A 24,404-nucleotide genomic window follows, 5' to 3' on the forward strand; every position below is an offset into this window, starting at 1 on the left:
GTTTCCTAAATGGGCCATAAATGGGTCGTACAGTCGCAAATTTCTCGTGCCTGAATACACGTGTACATCATAAGGTAAGTTGGCCCAGAAGCTCATTTCGGTGAGAGGGCCGTGAAGGCCCATTACATCCAGAACATCATACACGCTCTAAGAAATGCGGGTCACAAGTGTAGGTTGAACGTAGATCGCTGCTCAATTTCTTTCAACCGTCCAGTTCTTTTGTACGTTTCACCCATCTAACGGGCAGACTGGCCTGATTTTTTAGCCACCATATCTCTACATTATCAGGGTCCCCCGATGACCGCCTTAGATCTTTTACACGTGGCATGAGAATGGCAGGTAACAAAAGAGTGTGACTTAGAAGCATTCTCAGCATCCACATTTCTTTTAATCTAAGAGCACGTGAGTGTCCATCGTCACCGTATTACATTGGGCCATGGGCCCCATCTCTAATCATCGCCATCGTAAAGTCATATGGTTGGTTCTGTTTCAGCTTTGGAGTAAGCGATTTAAATCGCTTCTACCATATCTAACTGTGTTGTGAGGTTCATAGTTTAAGAAGTTGGTGACTCAAATTCGAGACTCGGCTGACTCAACTTGATGCAGCGAATTTTTGAGCGAGTCAATCTGCTCCTCAGCTTGACTCGGCCTCAACTTGGCAAGACTCTTTTAAGTCAGCTTGCAGACTCAGCCGCCTGATCTAAGAATTATTACACATTGACTCCAAGCAAAGACTCTTTCAACTCTTCGAGTCAACTCGACCCGGCTACATACTGAGTCAGGTTTCCAGTTTTTGAAACATGTTTGAGAAAACTATAGAAGGAAAAAATGAAAGGAGAAATCACAGCTAAAATCAACCAAAATGTAAGCGGATTTTGAATCAGCGACCTCGCCCAGCCAAACAACTCATCAGGTTGCAATGACTCATGGCAGCATTGTCTTGTAAATCATACAAGCCGTATTCTGATTTTGGGAGAATACACTTCTAATAAAATATGGCATATGTGGTTGAATCGTCCAAGAATTACATCCGCAATTCGATATGCAGCAGGGTAGATTGCCGACAGCAAATGCTTTTTCTCCATTAGAATTCCGAGCAGAAGAAAGGTATCGGAATCTGAACTGGTGCTAATGTGGCGTCTAGTCTTTTCTACGATGGGACTGGGCTATATCCACCTGCACGAACCCTTAGTGTTTCTGTGCGCTTACTTCTCTCCATGACCTCTACTATCCAGTCCACGGCTTCTTTAATTCCCGACCTGCAAATTCCACTCCTAATGGTGATGTTATAATGACCAATGTGAATCTGTCATCTCAGATTCGCACATATTCCTGGGCCATAAATTTGTACGATAGGGGCCCATAGTTTGGTGATCCAGCTGGCGGACAGAAAATACTGCAAAAATGTCTCAAATCCATAACCATACAATGTTTGGCCTGTTTTTCCAGTCAAATGTGGACTCGCTGCATTTTTTCTTCTTACCTATTGGTTTGCAGGCCACACTCGTGGAATGGTTAGAACTGTTCCATAAGAGGGCATTTTGGAGCATAGTCCATGCACAGTTGGGCTATCAGATCAACCGTCTAGATCACAGAACCGTGGTCCCCACTCGTAAAAACTGAGGGCCAAACACACTATACACAGCCCCGTGCATGAATCATAACGTATAATGTTCCACCAGTAAGTTTGGAGTTCCATATAGCTTCAGTTCATACAAGTAGGCCAATGGTTCAGTGATCCACACCATTCATATTATGGGCCCAATGAGAGATCCATGCACCCAGAACCCGAATGATATGATAAGCCTACTTTACCATATTAAGGTTGGCCTACTTACCCGTCATATGCAGAAACAGCTTCAAACATGTATAGCCTTTCATCCAACTCCTTGAGATCCAAGTATCTAGCTAGTTCTTCGGCCGACACAGCCCCAGAAAGATCCTGCCATCATATCTATCAATATTTTCGAATTGGACAACAGACAATAAAAGAGATGGAAAAGGTAGAAGGTTTGAGTTATTAAGGTCATGTTTGTGCCTCTCCCTCACCATTGTTCGTTTGGAGTATCTCCGATATTATCCATATCTCCAGCTTGGCGATACTGATGACATTGATAGTATCAGAAATTCCAGGTATCGAATGATATATCGCTAAGTATCGCCAATGAATTGCCAATATTTTCAACTACGTAAATTCCAGGTGTCACTTGTATCGCCAATGTATCGATATCGCCAATATTTTTTACCGTGTAAATTCCATGTGTCTCTTGTATGTATCCATATTGCCAAAAACATGTTCATTAAAAAACAAATTCATTTCAAAAAAATTTATGAGTGCATGGTTGTTTGATGAAATGCATGTTTGTATGTGTGTATATGTATGCATGCATGGATAGATGGACGGATGGACAGATGGATGGATTTGTGTGTGCGCGCGCATGTGCACGGATGGATGGATGATGCATGTATGTGCATGCACGGATGGATGGTTGGATTGAAATATTTTCCTGAGTCAATGACTCATGCTTTTAAGGCCCAATAAAGGGAAACTTACTATTTGATTTGCAAGTATGTGCATGCATGGATGAATGGTTGTATTGAAACGTTTTCCTGAGTCAATGATACATGCTTTTAAGACCCATGAAAGGGGAACTTACTATTTGATTCCTAAATATGCAAATATGCGTCTTTTTTACCATTATTTGATTCTTAAAGATGCAAATGTGTATTTAGCATCTCCTGAAGCATCATTGAAAAAATCCACCATTTTCCTCATGTTTTTGTAATTTTTACCGAAGTTAGCATTACATGCTTTTAAAGCCCCATAAAGAAAATTTTATCATGTATGCGTCTTTTTTGTAATTATTTGATTCCTAAATATGCAAATGTATATTTTAGCATATCCTAAAGTTTAATTGAGGAATTCCACCATTTCCATGTGTTTTCCCAATTCATTTTTTTTAATGATGAAAAGGTGTCCCCGCCCCTTATTAAGGTGAGACTAATCCCTGCAAATGATCGCAATCACCCGCAAACCACGTGCATCGAATAAAGCACGGGGAGGGGAATCGAACTCGCATCTGTGGAGAGCAAACCCATGACGCTAGCCATTCCCAATGTTTCCCTCGATCAGCGATACATTTCCAGGTATCAGCAATAATATCGACAATATAGATACATGTTTCCGCATCCACAGCTAGCAATACATGTAATGATACTAATACAACCAAGTGTCCCTCACACACCAGGAAAAACAAAAAAGAATTCAATCTGATTGGACAGCAAAGTTGAGGTACAGATGCCACTTCTTATTTTCTTTTTTTCTTCCCATGCACGCACACAGGTCCATGAACAAGCACACTCTCTTCACAAGTGTGCATGCAGGCGCAAGAACTGGGCCATGCATCAAGTGCCCTCTCCGACATGAATATTTGACTTGGACCAGTGGTCAGGTCCTTTTAACCATCCATTTTTCCCATGTGTATGGTGGACCTGATGACAGGATGGCCCTGAACTTTTCAAGCCATGGCACAAAAAGTGGGATCCACCAGATGAACATCCTGGTCCTTGTCGCATGCGTGTGTGGGGAAGAGTAGGATTTGAAATCCTATTCAACAGAAAGGAATTAACAAATAAAGATACCACCTGCTTGTTTGCCAATACCAAAACCGGGGCTCCTCGTAAATCTTCATGCCGAAGTACTTTCTCTGGATGGTAGAGTCAAGGTATCAGTACGGCAGCATAAAATCAAATCTGAGATATCTGAGATCTTCCTCAATTAAAAGATTTCTTATACTAAAATCAGGCAAAAAGCATTATTTATAACGTCAGCATTCCATGATATTAGAGAGGAAACATTACTAACCCAAAGCAGACTTTGAATCTTCAAAACGTGACGGGCAAGAAGCATCAATTACATAAATTATGGCATGTGCCTCCTCATAATATTTTTCCCAAATCGTGCGAAGACCAATCTGTCAATATAAAAATCCATCTTGAGAAAAGTTCAAAACCCGCAAGGACACCATTAAGTCAGAGAAATGCTCCAGTGCTCTCGGAGAACTATAAGTTATACTGCTGTAGTTGCATTGGGACACTTAGATAGTCCAATCCATATCTAGACTGTTCATTAGTCCCAAAGCATATTTCATAGGCTACCATGAAAATATTACACTGATCTAACAAATATTAGCCATTTGACCAATGAACTTAAACATCGATGGTCAAGATCATTTACACAAAAATAGATCCAATCAACAATTTGGCCCATCTATTTTTTAGTGATCATCAAGGATTGCTTATGATTCTAAAAAACCACTTCTGTTAGGAAACTGTAACCATCCCATCCATGGCTTGGGAAAAGGATCGCTACAGAAATAAGGAAATCATAACCATCTGATCAATGTGATTTTTTCATAATAGCCCATGAAACGTGCTCTGAGCTTAATAGACAGTTCAGATCGGTCAATTGGACCGTCCAAGTAAACTGATGCAACTAGGAGCACTATAAGTTATAGTGCTCTGATACTCCACTAGAGCATTTCTCATTAGGTTATATTAAGCAACCACTCAACTGCATTTAGGGGGTGTTTGAACTTTGAATGCACTATAAAAAATGATAGCAGTTACCAGTAAAATAATGTGGAAACAACCAAATTTTAATTTCCTTTGCATTCATATTGAGGGCTACTTCATCATTAAGAATGGTGGGTGGACTTTTGCCAGGTCTTCTTGACCAAACCGACTTTTGCACTTGTATGCATCAACACACAGTCTTAGAGGGAATGCTACTTGGGCACTAATTCGCATGCGCATCTGTTTATGTCATAGGCTAGCCTGTTCAGATTGAAGGTGCCTTTGAACCAGTGTATACAGTCCACACTGATTCATTTGCAGGGAGGTGCCTGTTGGACAATCTCTTTTACCTAACATTCGAATAACACCTTGACAAGTCCGATTTTCTGATTCAAGAGTGTATAAAGGCTTTCATGTATGTATGGTATGCATAGAAAACATGCTCATCGTATGTTTATACATACCATTGCACCCAAAATCAGGGTTAATTGGTCCAGACAACTTGGGTCTAGACAGCAAAAGGTGCAATTCATATGGGAAGCTGGCATAGTTTGGTTTTGGTCTGGGCTCATGGACAAAGCAAATAAAAATGTGAACCTTTTGCTTTTATGTTGCATTTATGCGCATCCTTTCACACTACAATCACCATCTTAGCCTTTCTCCCAGCAATGTAAGCTTGGCTTTCAAATGGTTAATTGCCAAAACTTACACAATTGGCTGCCAGACATCAACCTTCCACTTTTACCAGGGCTCTCGGAAGTGGCCATTAGCAGAGGATCACATTGACACCACTCACATGCCAAAATGGTCCCAGCCAGTATTGACCCCCCGCCCAACTATGGGTATCCTTTTGAATTTGAAATAGAAGTCTAAAGATCAGCAAATCTTCTTTTGGCCGGACTTCATAACTTTCAACCTAAAACATAAGCTAAATTTACAATTGTGTCCAAAATATACTAGCACCGCACATCGCATGACACCCATGGTATTCAAACACGGTTACTTTATGGCTGTAACGGCCGTTGCATAATGGTAATGATGGTGACTGTTATGAGATACGGAGCTGTAAAGCCGAATTTGAAAAAAGAAAAAGGCACATAACTGACCAATACAGGCTCGATACAGGGGATAAATTTTTTTTCCTTTAAAAAGAATTTCAACATTAAAGGGCCATAACGCCCATTATGGCCTACACTGCAACGGCCAAGGCTGGCCATTACAGCCACCATTACTGTTATTGAATACACTGCATGACACAACTAGAATGCACATGAATTGAAAATGAAAACAGTGACACTACTTATTACGAAATATATTATATGATAGAGCATAACATATTAGTGGAAGGCAGTGAATAATCCATAAAAGAACAAAGGCCACTCCATCGTACATGTATATTTTGATTTCTGCAGGTAGCAAACTGCAATAATGGACCTGTACACGTATCCCCAATACCATCAAATAAGGTAACTGTGCCCAATATGAGGAAGTGCTGCACCAGCACACTAGATGTATTGGCATAAATATGAGCAATATTGGTCAAACAGCATGTGCCAGAGGCATTTGAGCTGGCCCACACTTGGGAACATTGTCATGCTATAGAAGTGCCTAAATCATCAATTGCAGTTTTATACCTTCCCAAAATTTAGCAGTATGTATTAAATGTACATTGTGAGGCTAGATATCAGTCTCTTGCTGTGGCAATATTGATCAGCCTGCTATCGTGAAAAGTGAAATAAAATTGTACTGTATATGCTATTTTGTTCGAGCATTCAGCTTTCCCAACAGGTTGGATGACATTACAAGCACCATGGTAAGCTCATACTTCTACAAATATTTACCTATGAGCAGCGTTTCAAATAGCACCCACAGCATAGCGTAACCATAGCTCTACGTAGCGTAGCTAAATAACATAAATCCCCTATAGCATATGCCGCAGGGGTTGTAGCATATATGCTAAAGCTACATAGCGTGTAGCATTTGTAGTGTACAGTGTACACTACAATGCATTTTTTTAAAGTTTTATTTGTTAAAATTTGTGTAAAACTCACATTATAAAAGAAAAAAACTTAAAATGTAAAATTAAAACCAAACATTTCTTTGTTTACTTTCACTTCAAACGGTGGTGATCCTTTGTTAAAGTTGGTGCAAAACTCACACACTAAAAACCTTTAAAACTAAACTTTAAAGAAAAAAAAAAAGGTTTCGAAAGAGGGTTTTCGAAAACCTCTGTGTATATATGACATCTGTATTGTACTTTTAACCTATGGGACTTTTTTTTTTTCTTTTCACACTTGTGAGTTGTGACTAGTGGTTTCAATTAAACATTATTAATTAAAGTGATTTGCATAGAAAGTTATTGATGTGATACTTATTTGATTTGGTTTATGTCTTTATATATGTGGATTGGCTTTTGATAAATGATAATTAATAACTTGTTTGAACATGTTTATATTTTTAAAAAATGAATCATCATTTTATTTTTATTTTTTTACTTTTTCCTTACTATTTATCATACTTTTCCCATTTTTAAATTAAAAAATAAAAATATCGTGTAGCTTACGCTATATGCTACACACTATAGAAGGTTGAACACTACGCAACACGCTACCGCTATTTAAAACACTGCCTATGAGATAGGGGTAAAACAATCAATTTTTCGGAGATAAAGATGCTAATACACCATGAAGGATTCTACGACTAATCAGTAAACAAAAAGGGAGGTACTTGCAACCAGTGTTCAAAATATCGGTATCGCTACAAGTTTCGCTGGCCAGGGATACAGAAACAATATCGATATCGCCGATAATATCGTTGATAACCGGAAATGCGGTAAAACATGGGGAAAACGATGGAATTTTCAGTGAAACTTCACGAGATGTTAAAATGTACATATTTGTATATTTAGAAATTAAAATAAAATAAATTTAAAAAAAAAAAAAATTTAAAAAAAAGTTGCAAAAAAGAATACATACATAACAAGTTTCCATTTATTGGGGCCTTAAAAGCATGCGCACTTGTAAGAAATCAGTCCAACCATCCCATCCTACCTATTTAACCATCCAACCTTCCATTCAAACATGCATCGATATTGCAAAGTATCAACAACATATGATATTTCACCAAGAAATCCATCAACAATTGGAAAGAAAATGAAAGATTGTGGTCTCAATATCGCGCATGTTGCGATATTGATAAGATCGAGATATTATCAATGAAAAATTGAACACGATAAAACCATGTGCCCATGAAAAAAATTGAAATAATTTTTTTTTTCTAATAAACAAAATTTTGATGATGTCAATACATTGGCGATATTATTAAAATATCGTCTAATACACTTATGATACAAGCCCTTACCTAAAATTTACATAGTCGAAAATATGGGCACTACATTGGCAATACAGGCGACGCCTAGAATTTACATAGTTGAAAATGTTGGCGATTATATTAGTGATATTGATATGTTGGTGATACTTAGCGATACATTGCTAATACTTGGAATTTTTTATATTACCAGCGTTATCAGTATCGCTACTAGTGTTATCGGTATCGTTGAGCTAGAGATAAAGATAATATCGGAGATATTTCGATTATATTGGAGATAATTCGAACACTGCTTGCAACAATCCACGCCAGAGGGAAGAGTTTACAATTGTCAGAAACCAGAGATGTGGTATGACTCTTTACAGGTTTACCTAATCTCTGCATCTTATGTCGCATATTTGTCTTCCACCGACACATATGCTAGTTCCAAAATAGAAAGGATTTTAATAGATGTGCCATAATAAAATAAAGACATGATTTTCAGTGCACAGTGTGCACCGGGAGTCAGAGCGCACATATCTCCCACCTTTAAAATGTGATGATGGGAATCTGAGAAACATTTCAAAATGGAGTTTGAAAGTTCAATCTTTTCTTTTCTTTTCTTTTTGGATAGGTGACAAGGGTAATGCCTCACCTAATGCCAGTGGTAAGATTGGATCCCAGGCTACACTGCTTAAGGAGAGTGGTACACTACCAACTCGGATACCGAGCTAGGTGTTTTTAAAAGTTCAATCTTGATGCACATCAGTGTTTTTGAGGAATTATCATGTCCCAACACGATATGCCATGAAGAGTGTCCTGAATCACATTCCATATAAGTGGTACCCATGGTTCGATGATTGAGACGGTTGATCTGATGAGACCCACCAAACCCCAAAAGGTTTTTTTATTAGCCCACCCTTCGGTTAGTGGTCTACAAGTAGATGGTTGAGAAAAAAAAAAAATACAGTAATAATTCAGAGGAAAAACCAAATATTGGACAACAGTGAACTTGCATTTTGGAAGATTTCTGGGGCATCTCCATCCAAAGAGGGGCCCATCAGATCAACTATTCGGATCACAGAACCATGGACCCACTTCTACAGAGAGCAAAATGCCAACACCATTTGTGTTCCAAGTTTAAACCCCTAGCTTGCCATGCAGAAATGAAAGAGATTTGGTGAATGAGTAAAACAGTTTGCTTACCTGACCTCCTAGGTCCCAAAACACAAGTTTGTTCTTTGTTCCTTCAATCCGACCAATGTTAAGCCCAACCGTTGGAACGATGCGATCAGGGGGGAGCCCTTCCAAGTTTGAGTACAATGTCTTCAACTTCTCTAGCAAAGTCTATGAAGTTGGAAATATCAAAATCAGTACACATTTTCTTGAAAGCACACAACATAGGAATAGATTGCAGAGCAAACTGAAAGAACCAAAGGAAAGTATAATGAAAGAATAACATAGGTAAATGATTTTTAACTTAAACCATCAGTAGTTGTCTCAATCATAGCTGCATTGGCAGACAAGGTAAACAAAAATGATTACATAACAGCCATAAGGCCCATAACGGTAACGGCACAGGTCGTTACGCGATATAGGGTCATAATGGTAACAACATGAGCCGCTACGCGATATGGGGTTGTTACAGCCTGTGCCAAAAAAATTGGACTGTAACATTCCACATTGTGACCATGCGTAACGGCCACGAATACGTCCCGTCTTGGGAGTTGTTTTTCATTTTTCTCCCATTTTTCCTTCTCTATTTGACCTTTTGTCTTCTTGAAACTATTTTGAAAACATAGGTAAAAGTCTTTTCTTTTCTTTTTTCTTGCTGCAAATGTATTGACTCTCCATTGTATTACCAAATCGAACATATCTTACCAGATTTGTGTTCGCTTTGATTATGTTTATATTATTTTTCCTTTTTTGTATTTTTGCTGGTTTTTATATAATTTTCAGCAATTTTCAATTTTTATTTTTTGTAAAATATTTGGAGTGTAGATTGTTCAAATACTTGTATAAGTATAGATCTATATATGGATGCACAATATCAGTGTTTTTCATCTCTTTTTCTATTTTTTTTGAAATTTTTGGTATTTTCAGATAATTTTTGGGATGAATAGTGATAGATTCCCCTCCCCCAACCCCCCCCCCCCCCCCCCCTCAAATTTCTTGAGGGGAATGATGTCAAACGCTATATGCATTTGTGGGAAGAATCCCACAGATTGCATGAATTTCATCACACTTTTTTTCTTAAAGAATTTCGACCGCAGCTCGTAAAGCAACAATCCAATGGCCAGCCGTTACCATTATTGAATACCTTCTTGACAGATACGTCGGCTGATGCACATAAGTGCGCAAGCAAAGAAGTGGAAATTTTCAGCAGGTGGTGCACAAGTGCTTGTGCAAACACAATGACAATTTATGTGCAACACAGAGATTACATACGAGGATAGTCAATAATGAAAAGAATACATCAACATCAATATTTGTAACAGTTTCTCAAGATTGGTATTTCCATGTCCTTTCTCACGCCTGAAAATGAAAATATTTGCAGGCACAAGCATCTGACCAATCTGCATCCACAGTAGATTATTTGTTCCCCGTAGACATTGAACAAGGCATGAGATGATGACTTTTTTGTTTGTTTGATTCGATAATTAGCCAACTGCTCTTTTAACAGCTGTACTCCCTTCTGTCCTATCACCTATGTGAATTAATAATACCCAATACACCGGGCAGTGAGATGCATTAAAAAGCTCCCAGCAAGCTTCTCTATGTGTTCACATCTAGAAACAGTTCACCTCTGTCTTTTTCTAATTCGTAGCTAGTTTCAGATGTAATCGCTCTATTTTTGCAATTTGACACGCAAATTTCTCCATGATTCCACAGTAGAGAGAGAGTAATGCCTTGCAATATTCTTCCTACTTTAACCTTAGGCCGAACTTAAAATGCTGAGATCTCACAATCTGAGGCAACAACTTATCCCGAAATTCTTTCAACCAACCCATAAGTTTATAGTGGTTTTTGATGTGGACACAGGTGCATTCAAGGTGTACCAACGAAGAAAGCGCCAACCACAAGTACCGTCCTTGTGGATAGGCGAATATTGAGGAGCTGAAGACCTTTCACATGTGATTGGACATATAGAAAACCCCACTTAGGGAAGACACATGTGAAGGAAGATTGGAGAAAGAAGACCGAGCGCACAAAATTTCCCATACTTATGTTATTTGTGCAATTTTTGACTTAGTTAGGGGTCTTTTAGTAATCTTATATCTTTATTTGCTTATTCTAGGGGTATTTTAGTAATTTTATGTCTTTATTTGCTTATTTAAGTGGGGTAAAGCCCTAAACACGAATTTCAACTATTGATGAATGAAAAGCAAACCCTTTGGTTGCCTCCTTCCTCTCTTCTCTCTAATGGTGCTTCTTCTCTCCCCTTGATCTTCTTCTTCTAATTTCTTCTTGTGCCCCTCCAACTTCCTGAAGGTAATAACTTTCTTTCTTCTATTTTTTTTGTTTTGGCTAAGTCCTCTTCGATCAAAATCTTGAGAACCGATCTAAACCCTAAATCCTCAAATTCCCAAATCCCTAATCCGAGAAACTTCTTGGTTCTTCGGACTAGTGATCTTCATTGATCGATTGGGTGTGACCATGCAAGATCGGGAGGTCTCATCCCTCGCCGGATCCAACCTAAGTAGTAATTGAATTCCATACTCCATGGTTGTAGTGATGGCCCGCTCCATTGCATGTTTCCTTTATGATTTTCTCAGTTATGATGAGTATTGTTAGAATTTTAGATCATTTATTCCTTTTATTTCCGCTGTTTAATTATTTCCATGAGCATGCATCATAATTAGGGCTGTCCTACGTCAAATTTGGTATCAAAGCCTAGGCTTGCATGGTTTTTGTCTAGATCGAGTTATCAAATTAGGGTTTTGATTTTTAGATTTAACTTAGGAAAGTTCTAGGTTTAGAAAGTTTTCAATTTTAGAAACTTTTCAATTTTAGAAAGTTTCTAATCTGGAAAATTTTCAGATTTGAGTTGTTTCCTGTTTCAACTTAATTGTGTCAGTTCATAGTAGTTTTGCATTCATCGCATTCATCTTGAAAGTCATAACACCTAGTAGTCTAGTTAGGTAGAGTTTGGTTCAAGTCTTCATTGTATGCCCACGAGAAGAGGTAGAGGTTTCGGACTTCAACCTACCATGAATAATGAGCAGTTATCTGAGCAACTTGCTCAATTGATACAAAAGATAACCGCCCTAGAAGCGAGTCAAAGGCGTGAGTTTGCCCGCCTTGAGAACCAAATTACCACCACCATGACTAAGGTGGAGCAACTAGAGGCGTCCCAAAAGGAAAACCCCGCTGTAGGGGAAGATGCGCACTCCCAAGTGGAAGGAATCATTGAAGAACGTGCTGCCACACGTGGTGGTAGTGAGGATAGAGATCGTGGTAACGGTCGTGGTGTGGTGCGAGAGGCACGAGCCACATGTGGTCATCAAGACCGTTATGATCCAGATGAGCGTGCGATGAAGAGTGTGAGAGTTGAGGCTCTAAGTTTTGATGGACGCTTGGATCCCAAGGCATTCCTTGACTGGGTTGCTGATATGGACCACTACTTTGAGTGGTATGACATGTCAGAAAACCGTCAAATGCGGTTTGCTAAGATGAAGCTTGTGGGTCAAGCCAAGCTCTTCTGGACCAACACCGAGCGTAGGGTAGAGAGAGTTGGTAGAGCCCCTATCACACATTGGTATGAGATGAAAGAGAAGTTGAAGGAGAAGTACCTTCCTCTCTCATACCGTCAGAAGCTCCTTGACCAATGGCAATCCTTACGCCAAGGGTCAATGTCTGCCGCTGACTACATCGCTAAATTTGAAGAGTATGTGATGCGAGGTGATATCCGAGAAGACCCTCTAGTAACGCTCTCGCGTTTTAAGACGGGCCTTTGTGCGGATCTTCAGCGCGAGCTTATCACTCGGCCCTTAACGGACTTAGATGAAGCATATCAAGTCGTGCAGGAGTTAGAGCAGTATCTGAAGGCTCCTGTCTTTCGTCGTTTTGAGTCCCGAGACTCCAATGCTAGATCTAGTTCCCAAGGAACTAGACCTAATATTGGTAATCAACCTAGGGCACAGGCGACCATTCCGCCTAAGCCTAGGGAGGACAAGGGCAAAGGGGTTCTTGGTGCCGGTCCTAGTAACATGAGCCAAGTGAGGTGCTATGAGTGTGGCAACCTTGGCCACATGTCTAATCAGTGTCCTACGAAGAACCGTGGGAGAGCCTTAGTTATAGGCGAGTCTCACGAGGGTGGAGATGACCAGGGTGATTATGAAGTTGAAGAGTATCACCCTGAAGGAGGACTCACTGATGAAGAAGAAGTGGATGGAGAAGCAATGCTTGCAGTAGTCAGGCGTGTGTTAGCTCAGTCTAGAAGTAGTGTTGACTGGCGTCGAAGCACTATCTTCTACACTATTGCCAAGTGTGGTGAAAAGAATTGTAAGGTGATAGTGGACAGTGGAAGTTGTCAGAATGTGATTTCCACTAGCACCTTAGATCGCTTAAAACTGAAATCCACACCTCATCCAGACCCATATAAAGTTTCTTGGGTTGACAAGACATCCCTACCTGTCACCCAGCAATGTCTAGTCCCCATCGAGTTTGGGTCATACAAAGAGTCCCTGTGGTGTGATGTTTTACCTATGGATGTGGGACATGTTATCCTAGGTAGACCGTGGCTATTCGATAATGATGTCACGATCTTTGGCCGTTCGAATGCGTGTACTTTTATGTATAATGGTAAAAAGATCAAACTTAATCCCATGCCACCTGAGAATACACTAGGGAAGAAGAAGGATGAGAAAGCAAGTGAGCCTAGAGAAATGGGGAAATCCAAACCTAAGTCTTTACATATAATCAGTGCAAGAGAGTTTGAAAAAGAGACTAAGCAGGATTCTATGGTGTATGCCCTTGTGGCTAGAGAAATTACACCTGAGGTTCCATCAGAGTTGCCCCGTGAGGTGACCTCGGTCCTGAAGGAATACGGTGATGTATTTCCCGAAGACTTACCGAATGAGTTGCCACCTATGAGGGACATACGGCATGCCATTGATCTTGTCCCGGGGTCTACTCTACACCGAACCTTCCTCACTACGGGATGAACCCTGCAGGCATGCCGAGTTGAAGAAGCAAGTTGATGAGCTTCGCAAAAGGGTTTCATCCAAGAGAGTATGAGCCCGTGTCGTGCCTGCATTGTTGACGCTAAAGAAAGACGGCACGTGGCGCATGTGTGTGGATAGCCGTGCCATAAACAAAATTATTGTCAAGTATAGGTTTCCTATACCTAGACTTGATGATATGCTTGACATGATGGCCAGGTCCACTATATTCTCTAAGATAGACCTCAAGAGTGGATATCACCAAATTCGTATACGCCCAGGAGATGAGTGGAAGACGGCGTTTAAGACGAAAGATGGGTTGTATGAGTGGTTGGTCATGCCCTTCGGCTTGACTAACGCACCCAGTACTTTCATGCGGGTGATGACCCAAGCTTTGAGGCCGTTCATGGAAAAATTCCTAGTGGTGTACTTTGACGATATTCTTATTTATAGTACCACTAAGGAATCACACCTTGAACATTTAAAGAAGGTCTGTAGTGTCCTTAGGAAGGAAAAGTTGTACGCTAATCTTAAGAAATGTGCATTCATGTCTAACCAAGTTGTGTTCTTAGGATTTATAGTGTCATCTGAAGGGATGCAAGCAGACCCTGAAAAAGTCAGGGCCATAGTTGAGTGGCCAGAACCAAGGAACATTCATGAGGTACGAAGTTTTCACGGCCTAACAACTTTTTATCGTCGGTTCATTAGGAGTTTTAGCACGATCATGGCTCCCATTACCGAGTGCATGAAAAAGGGAGAGTTCGTGTGGTCTAAAGCCACCGTCAAGGCTTTTAAAGAAATTAAGGGCAAGATGGTGGAAGCTCCTGTCATGCGTCTACCTGACTTTTCTACAGTCTTTGTAGTAGCGTGTGATGCGTCTGGTGTCGGTATAGGTGGAGTGTTGAGTCAAGAAGGACACCCAGTGGCCTATTTCAGTGAGAAACTGAATGAGGCAAAACAAAAATACTCCACTTACGATAAAGAATTTTATGCGGTAGTGCAATCCCTGAGACATTGGCGACACTACCCCCTACCGCAAGAATTCGTTTTGTTTTCTGACCATGAGGCTTTGAGATATTTGCATTCTCAGAAGAAACTCAACCCAAGGCATGCCAAGTGGGTAGCGTTTCTTCAGGAATATTCGTTTGTTTTGAAACACAAGGCCGGGGTTGAAAACAAACCAGCGGATGCCCTTAGTAGGAGAGTGGCGTTGCTCAACTCCTTGAGTGTAGAGGTAGTCGGATTTGAGCAATTGAAAGATGAATACCCCATATGTCCTGATTTTGGGGGTACTTAAGAGTCATTATATAGTGACCAGCATATTATGGGTGAATATGTTCTTAAAGATGGTTTTCTTTTCAAGGGAGAGACTTTGTATTCCCCGTATGTCCCTTCGTGAATTCCTCATCTTGGAGCTTCATTCAGGAGGGATAGCTGGCCATTTTGGTCGTGATAAGACCATTGCCCTCTTGGTAGTTAGTTTCTATTGGCCAGCCTCAAGCGAGACGTATCCAAAGTTTTAGGGCAGTGTCGAACATGTCAACTGGCAAAGCAAAGAAAGCAAAATACTGGGCTGTACACGCCATTGCCAGTGCCACATGCTCCATGGCAGGACATTAGTATGGACTTCGTGCTCGGGCTTCCCAAGACTATAAAAAAGCACGATTCCGTTTTTGTCGTTGTGAACCGTTTTTCGAAAATGGCGCATTTCCTCCCATGTTCGAAGATTTCAGATGCGTCTCATGTTGCTCGTCTCTTTTTTGATGGTGTGGTGCGTCTCCATGGGTTACCTAAAACCATAGTGTCTGATCGTAATGTTCGATTTACTAGCTATTTTTGGAAGACACTGTGGCACATTATGGGAACTCGTTTGCAATTTTCTACTGCTTACCACCCACAAACAGATAGTCAAACTGAAGTGGTAAACCGTAGCCTTGGAAATATTCTACGTTGTCTAGTGGGTGAACATGTTAAGACTTGGGACCTAATTTTACCAACTGCTGAACTTGCTTATAATGGGTCAGTTAATAGATCTACAGGGTTGAGTCCTTTTGAAATTGTAAGTGGTTATAAACCTAGAGTGCCCATAGATCTCTTACCTATGTCTGTTACCCAAAGGTCTTCTGAGTCAGCCGATGCATTCGCATGCCATATTCATGATTTGCATACACATATTAGACAGCGGTTAAATAAGAGCAATAATAATTATAAAGTTTCAGATGATTCTCATCGTAAAGTGCAAGAATTTCAAGAAGGAGACTATGTAATGGTGCGAATAAGGCCAGAGCGATTCTCTCAAGGATCTGCAAAGAAATTATAAGCCTGTAGTGCTGGACCATTTAAGATATTACAAAAGGTTGGGTCCAACGCGTATCGGGTTGACCTTCCACCTGAAATGAGCATTAATCCAACTTTTAATGTGGAAGATCTAGTCCGTGCCCATACTCCCATTATTGATACATCGTCCCTTTCATGGCCTTTTTCTGAGTTTGCTACCCAACCCCTTCCACCACCTCCTCCACCCATTACCCATAAAGAAGCAATTGAGGAAATCTTGGATGACGAGATAGTATCCACGAGAGATGGGGGTTTCCAAAGGTATCTTGTCAGGTGGAAAAACAAACCATCGTCTGAATCTACGTGGCTGTCGGGCGACGCATTGCAAGGTATTGATCCAGATCTACTCGAGCGCTACAAAAGTTTCAACTCGTCGGAGTCGAGTTTTTCTCACCCGTGGGGAATTGATGCGGACACAGGTGCATTCAAGGTGTACCAACGAAGAAAGCGCCAACCACAAGTGCCGTCCTTGTGGATAGGCGAATATTGAGGAGCTGAAGACCTTTCACATGTGATTGGACATATAGAAGACCCCACTTAGGGAAGACACATGTGAAGGAAGATTGGAGAAAGAAGACCGAGCGCACAAAATTTCCCATACTTATGTTATTTGTGCAATTTTTGACTTAGTTTGGGGTCTTTTAGTAATCTTATATCTTTATTTGCTTATTCTAGGGGTATTTTAGTAATTTTATGTCTTTATTTGCTTATTTAAGTGGGGTAAAGCCCTAAACACGAATTTCAACTATTGATGAATGAAAAGCAAACCCTTTGGTTGCCTCCTTCCTCTCTTCTCTCTAATGGTGCTTCTTCTCTCCCCTTGATCTTCTTCTTCTAATTTCTTCTTGTGCCCCTCCAACTTCCTGAAGGTAATAACTTTCTTTCTTCTATTTTTTTTGTTTTGGCTAAGTCCTCTTCGATCAAAATCTTGAGAACCGATCTAAACCCTAAATCCCCAAATTCCCAAATCCCTAATCCGAGAAACTTCTTGGTTCTTCGGACTAGTGATCTTCATTGATCGATTGGGTGTGACCATGCAAGATCGGGAGGTCTCATCCCTCGCCGGATCCAACCTAAGTAGTAATTGAATTCCATACTCCATGGTTGTAGTGATGGCCCGCTCCATTGCATGTTTCCTTTATGATTTTCTCAGTTATGATGAGTATTGTTAGAATTTTAGATCATTTATTCCTTTTATTTCCGCTGTTTAATTCTTTCAACCAACCCATAAGTTTATAGTGGTTTTTCTATGGAGCCTATCCATTTTATCAGTCACAGCTTTACCCTAGTTCAAGGGGGAGCATATGTGATGCAACTAGCATTCAAACGGTAGCCAACTGAATTCACAAAATGGCCACTTTTTGTTTCGTTTTTTTCTTTTCTTTTCTTTTTTTCTTTTTTCTTTTTTGTAATCCTTTTTGAGGGAATAGCAATTTTATTTTATTTTATTGAAAGAAAAGAGGAAAGCAATCTATCAAAGCAATGGAAAGCTATTACTGATTAAAAGGGAAGGCCTGAGAATGCCCTCTTAGCCAACGAATCAGATTCAAATCCACATCTCTATGGACTGAACAAAAGAAAGGGAAGGAAACAGTAGCCCTTGCTACTACAATCTCGTTGACTATAAAAGACCTTTTCCATGACACTCAGACAAGAAGCAAAAGCCCAAAAACTAGAACTTTTCAAGTCACTTCTACCATCGGATGGCTGAAGAATTCTTGAATCAACATCATCCCCATCAAAATGGATTCAAAGTAACCAATGCCGATTGGGCTGCATAAAGCTAATTTGAGGACTGATACAGGACAACTAACCACTTGCTCTAAAAGCTCGAACTGATAGTGTGGTGAATCAATCCCTTTATCTCATAGCCCAAGCCCCACATCCCATGGGTTAGGTCATCGGCCGAACCCCCTTGTGGGCCCCACATCACATGGGTTCCACATCACACAAGCCACCCGCCTCACACGGGTGGGACTCGCCTCACATGAACCGCACACCCCGAGTGTGCCCCTGCATCCTAGAGACCACCTCACTCGAGCTTGGTGTGAAAATGCTCATGCATTAATCGCCCCCGATGAGGAGTCTCAAACATGAGACCTCTTGCTCTGATACCACTTTGATGCAGAACAACTAACCACTTGCTCTAAAAGTTGAACTGATAGAGCATGCCGAATCAATCCCTTTATCTCATAGCTCAGGCCCCGCATCTCATGGTTAGGTTCTTGGCCGAACCCCCTCATGGGCCCCACATCACATGGGTTCCACCTCACACGAGCCACCTGCCTCACACAAGCCACCCACCCCAAGTGTGCCCTTGCATCCCATTGGCCACCTGATTCAAGCCCAATGTGAAAATGCCCATGCATTAAGGACCCTATGCTCATCTTGAACCACACCTCAAACCTGATGTCCTCTAACAACCTAATGAACATCCTTGGATATTTAGCTTCCACTAGTTGGTCGGCAACAGGTTCCACACCCCACCTTTCCAAGGGGCCTCCTCTAGATTAAGAATTTCTTCCATTCATTTTCTCAGGTGATGCGGAATGTTGTCTATTCAGCTCACTTTTGGCTCCCCAAAGTAGCAAGTTCCAAAAAGCTTGCTCAGTTCTCAAAAAAAAAAAAATAATAATAATAAAATAAAAAATTGAGTCAACCTGACCGCCAATTTGCTCAAGTTTGTAACAATTCGGCGCATGAGGGAAAAACTAGCCTGATGAGAAAAGAAGCTAAAATGAGAGTGGAAGGCTTGTTATTCTCCGGACCACCTGCCAACCTGATTTCAAGGTCATCAGGCACTTCTAAGGTTGCATGATTTGTTGCTCTCATAGCGCAATGTAAAGAGCGCAAAAATGGGGCATACAATATCACATTTGCATTCTATACAGTCTGTTACATATTCATGTAAAAATGGACAGCCAGAGTACGGTTGTCAACAGGTCAGGTTCTGGTCATGTCTCGGTGTACCCATCCCCTTGCTTGCTTTAGGGGGTCAAGTTTGGTCAGGTTGAGGTCTGGGTACTATATTTGAGGTCCAGACAGGATCCGATTGGGCTTGGGTACCAGCAAATGAACTGAATTTCTAAAATCTAGACCAAAACGAAGATTAAGGCATACAAAGTATTTACGATATATACCATGCAAATTAGACGAATTAGAAATCCACATGTTATTACTCCAAGGAACTAATAGCAGAATATATACAAGACTAAATAAGAGGATTGTAAAAGAAACAGAAAAGTAGATTACAGTTTTTCCAGCTTTATCGATTCCAAGAATAAGGACATGGAACTCTGTCTTGCTGAAGAGATAGTTCCAGAGTCCATAAAACAGCGAGAACATCTCTTTTGAGTACTTTTTTTTTTCTTCTTTTATAATTATCTTCCACGATTGTCTTCAAGAGCCGACATACAAGGCCTTCATCACCATTGCCACAATATTGCGAGTTCTTATCATTTGCAAATCCTGGATCCAGGAAGAGAATGGTACGGTCATGATGCATGACAGAAGTGGCAAAACAAAAAACAAAAAAAAAAAAGAATCTAAGAAAAGGATGGAGTATTATAAATTGAAGCTAGAATCTCATTTCAAACAGTTTCAATAGAATGTCAGAAAAAGAAGTTTCGCAATGCAGAGGTTTGAATGATAATTAAAATGTTGTTTGCTTTTTAAACCATGTTCATTTCAGTATTTCTACAGTCACTTGCATAGCGATGAAGGGAGACAAAAAGTGCAACTGAAAGGGAAGTTCCACACAATCTACCTCCCATCGAACACATGGCAAGGGAGAAGGTGGAATGGGAGTGTCCATTTAGTGGGCCCAACATGGATGAACCATAGCTAAAAAACCACACCAACCACCAATCTTAGCACCCGAACAGTAGCCTTCAAATGGACGGTAGACAAAAAAGGTTTAAAAACGACAGTCGGCGGGCAAAAAGTGGTGAAAATTGATGGCTAGGATTGTCTGATAGTTGTGCATTTTGAACAGTGGGTCATTCATGGTGTGTGAACCGCTAAATGGGTGAACCAAATCTACCTTCACCTCTGCGAAAATGTATGGTGAGTTGTACACTGCATGGACTTCCCACTTCCCATATAACAGGGATGCCATATCATTTCCTAGCAATCAAACAATGTAAATATCTAGGGACCATGTTTCCTTCCCTCTATGGGACTTCCCATGCAACTGGGGCCACTGTATCATCCCCTATCAATGGAAAAGAGGTGGGGGGGAGAGTGTCTATTGACCATAGTCCCTTCCTTTGATGTTGGTGTAGAAGCATTCAAAACAAAAAGACAGTATCATACAATATGAATCAACTGAATTAACAGAAAATGTCAGAGACATAACTAGAAGGCTCTTAACTGCTAGAATTTCCACAATAAGATGTTGACTTTTCTAAGGCAGAAATTCATTTTTGCAAAATATCAATGCATAACTAGGCGCCTGTTTCTTTTTTTTTAAATGAATGATCACATTCATTAAGGAAAAGAAGGAAAGGAATTTTCTTCACAAGTCACTCATCAATCACCCTCCACAGATTAAAAGATCCATAGATTCAAATATATAAGCTGTGACTAAGGGTGTGCTAGCATGCACTATCAAATTGAATTTTGACAATCAGTCTAATTAACCAAACTGTAGTCACCTTCCTGGTATTCATCTTGAGAACCTGGGCTCCAAATTGCCCTGATGTTACTTTCAAGTTGGAATTGAAATAAAAGCAACAGCAATTTGAGGGATACTAATCATGAGTGCCAGGAAACATCTTAAGGGAGTGTTTGGATGCAATATCGAATTGAATTGCAAAGTTGGTCTGGTAGAGCGGTAATAACCAAATTGTGATTCCATTCCCTAACAATCATATCCGAGTGGGCCCAAATTCCAACTATGCTACTTCCCAAGCTGGACTTGAAAGGAACATAACTGCAATTTGAGGACTGCTTCCCCATTACAAATCTAGGACATGGTTAATTTTTTTCATTACTACTGGGATCAAACAGACTATTTCGCATTTCGATTCACTTGTGCATCTAAATGCAGCCGTAACATTTAGTCATATCATCTTTACTAAACTAAAATATCAGAAATTCAATTCACTTGTGCATCCAAACACAGCCTAAACACCTGAACGACTAAAAATAATAATAATAATAATAAGGAAAGAAAGAAAAAACAGATCTTGAAATCTGCAATAAGCCCAATTTGAACCATGATCATCGCAGGTAGAAAAAGGATGAAAAGACTCTAATTCGAGGAAAATCAATCGAAACATCGAAAGAATTCCTGTTCAAATCCAATCCTGCGATTCTCGATCCTAATCTAAGTCCCTAGCGGATTGAGCCAATAGAAGTTCAATCTGTCAATGGAAAGAAATGCAGCAAAAATTGCGAGATGGAGATTGATGAGATCTAGGGTTTTTGGAAATGATCCGATGCTTTTTTTTACCTGATTAGGAAGAATATTTTCGATGATTTCGATCTCTGTTTCGTTCTTTCAGCGATTTGAAGAGCGGGAACGAGATTTCTGCCTCTCTCTCTCAAACTTCGATCTTGCAGAACGAGAGATAGAAATACAAGAGAAGCAACGGACTCTTCTCCTTCTTCGCTTGGATTTTTGAAAAGAAGAGAGAACGGAACAAAATGACGAACGCAAAGCAAAGGAACGAGAATTTGAGAAGAGGGACGCAAGTTGCAGATCGCTGTACGGAAATTTTGCAGTGCTCCCTCTCTTAGTACACGTGGCAGACGTTTGCGGTGGTTGATCTGGTGGGTCATCGTTAGGACAGCTTGGCGGAACTTAGCAACCATGGGAAGATCTGGCCGTCGATTTCTACTGGGAAAACGCATGCGAACCTAGCGCTAGCTACCTACTCGGGTTACTTTCACTTACGTGGGGACATAAGACTTAATGTGCATGAAATCCACGCCGTCCATCAATTACACAACCCTTTGTTTAGCCTTGATTAAAATAAATAAATAAATAATCGGGGGTGGGACACCGAAAATCATTATACCTAAAACATCTAAATTCACGTGGTATGGCCCACCTGATTTTCGGTGTTTTGGATAATTCGTTCATCCAGATGAACGGATTGGATGGCGTATAAGCCCCGTGTGAGCTCCACAAAAAACTAATGGTGAGAATACCTGTTTCCTCTGCTTTATCCTACCTCAGCTTTGGATATGATGATTTTAGGATTCAACGGTTAGTATGAGGATGCGTACCTGATGGACGGGGTGGATGTCATGAAAGTTATACTCCCGTGGCTCTCGCTTTTGCTAAATTAACCCCGGCAGTTACCTACGCTTGCGCGGTTCTTTCTTCAGTTCTTGTCTGTGTTTACAGGTTGAAAGAGGAATGTTTGTCCAAGCGTTCCTTTTGAAGGCCATTAAATAGATGGCTACCACCATCCAATCAAATTGATTTTTGATGTATGGGTTATCTACGTGGTGTCCCATATTTTCAACAGTTCGGATTAGAGGAAATATTTCTTACAATTGATTCCCCTAGGCAAATGCGCGTAACATTTATGCCGCTATCTGTATTATTTATTTTTTCTTTCTTCAGTTGACCATGACCTCAGTATTGAAACGAACTCGCAACTAATTCAGGAGTTGTAACCTGGCTAATATGGAAACGGATTGGCTAGTCCCCCCGCCACCAGCCCCGTGGCTGATGGTCGGTGCTCTGTGGGCCCCACCATGATGTATGTGTTTCATCAGTTCCGTTCATCCATTTTTACAGATCATTTTAGGGCTTTTTACAAAAGATGAGATGAATATAATCTCAGGTGGACCACACCACAGGAAAACAATATTGATTGGATATCCACAATTAAAATTCTCCTAAGGCCCACTGTACTGTTTATTTGACATCTAATCTGTTGATTAGGTCATAAATGCCCAGATGAAGGGAAAAAACAAAAATCAGATTGATCCAAAACTTTATGGCCCACAAAAGGTTTCTAATGGTCGGCGCTCATTCAACACTGTTTCCTGTAATGTGGTCCACTCGAGATTTTGATATAACTCATTTTTGGTCTCATACCATTAAATGATCTGTCAAAAGATATGGACGGCATGGATGAAACACATCATTGTGGGGCCCACAGATCACCGACCACCAGCCATTGGCTAGTGGCAGGGGGAGTAGCCAATCCGTTTCCGGCTAATATAGAGCTTGTTCTCGGGCAGGAAACATCCCGCGGCTCGAACTCGCCACGTGGCAGATCGCTGTCTGATTCTTAGGTGGGCCATGCATCAGCGAAATAAATGGACAGTTAACAGTTTGACCTATGGTCCACATTCAACGCACTTCTGTGGTCCAGCAGATGGGCGGCCCACTGCCATCTAAATGGTGGGGCTTGCAGTTGAGTGGCCTGGATCTTGCAAGGGTGGACCGCATCAGCGGGAGACGTGAGTGACCGTTGATCTGTTGGGCCGGATCATGGATAGACCGTGCCAAAAATCTCCAATGTCGGAACGTATTGACCATATCCAATCTTTGAAGGGTTAGTGCTTTATCAGGGGGACTATTTTTGGGTCATGGTTTACCCCCGATGGGGACATCGGATCAACGGTCAGGATTACCAATTTCCGAAGACAGTGCAATGACCGTAGGATTGTCTCACAAATACATCCTACCGTACACGTGGCAGGGTACTGTCCATCCATTAGAAAATAAAACGGGAGAAAGTTAAAAGGGGCGTAATTTCAGGGAAAAGTTATGCTTGGGATCGTACCATGATGTGAATTTTGAAACATGGGCCCGCTAGATGGACGGTCTCAATCCATCATGCCGTACGGGTTATTTGAGAGACTCGTTAGCCTTGATTTAGAACGAGTAGCATTGTTTGAAGGGAAAAGCATATCTAACTAACACGTTGGGTCCATTGATTACAATGGTCTGGCCCACATGTTGAGTGGAATATCTTGATTCAGGACAGCTGCTCGACTGCTTGGGTGCTGCACTCAGTACTTGGATTGACAAGTTCCTGTAATCGGAAGCCATGT

The 24,404-nt window shown here is 40.8% G+C and overlaps 1 protein-coding gene across 1 annotated transcript; it reads right to left on the bottom strand.

Moving 5' to 3' along the window:
- Positions 1-848: 848 nt before the first annotated feature.
- Positions 849-22,081, bottom strand: LOC131247942 (uncharacterized). Its single transcript, XM_058247915.1, has 7 exons — positions 21,838-22,081; positions 19,635-19,850; positions 9,088-9,228; positions 3,866-3,974; positions 3,646-3,707; positions 1,839-1,942; positions 849-1,259 (listed from the first exon to the last, which is right to left on the bottom strand). Exons 2-7 carry the CDS (start codon positions 19,725-19,727, stop codon positions 1,151-1,153), a joined length of 618 nt encoding a protein of 205 aa, XP_058103898.1. The 5' UTR covers positions 19,728-19,850; positions 21,838-22,081; the 3' UTR covers positions 849-1,150.
- Positions 22,082-24,404: the final 2,323 nt, after the last annotated feature.

The sequence above is a fragment of the Magnolia sinica genome, chromosome 6 (genome assembly GCF_029962835.1).
Source record: "Magnolia sinica isolate HGM2019 chromosome 6, MsV1, whole genome shotgun sequence".
NCBI lineage: Eukaryota > Viridiplantae > Streptophyta > Magnoliopsida > Magnoliales > Magnoliaceae > Magnolia > Magnolia sinica.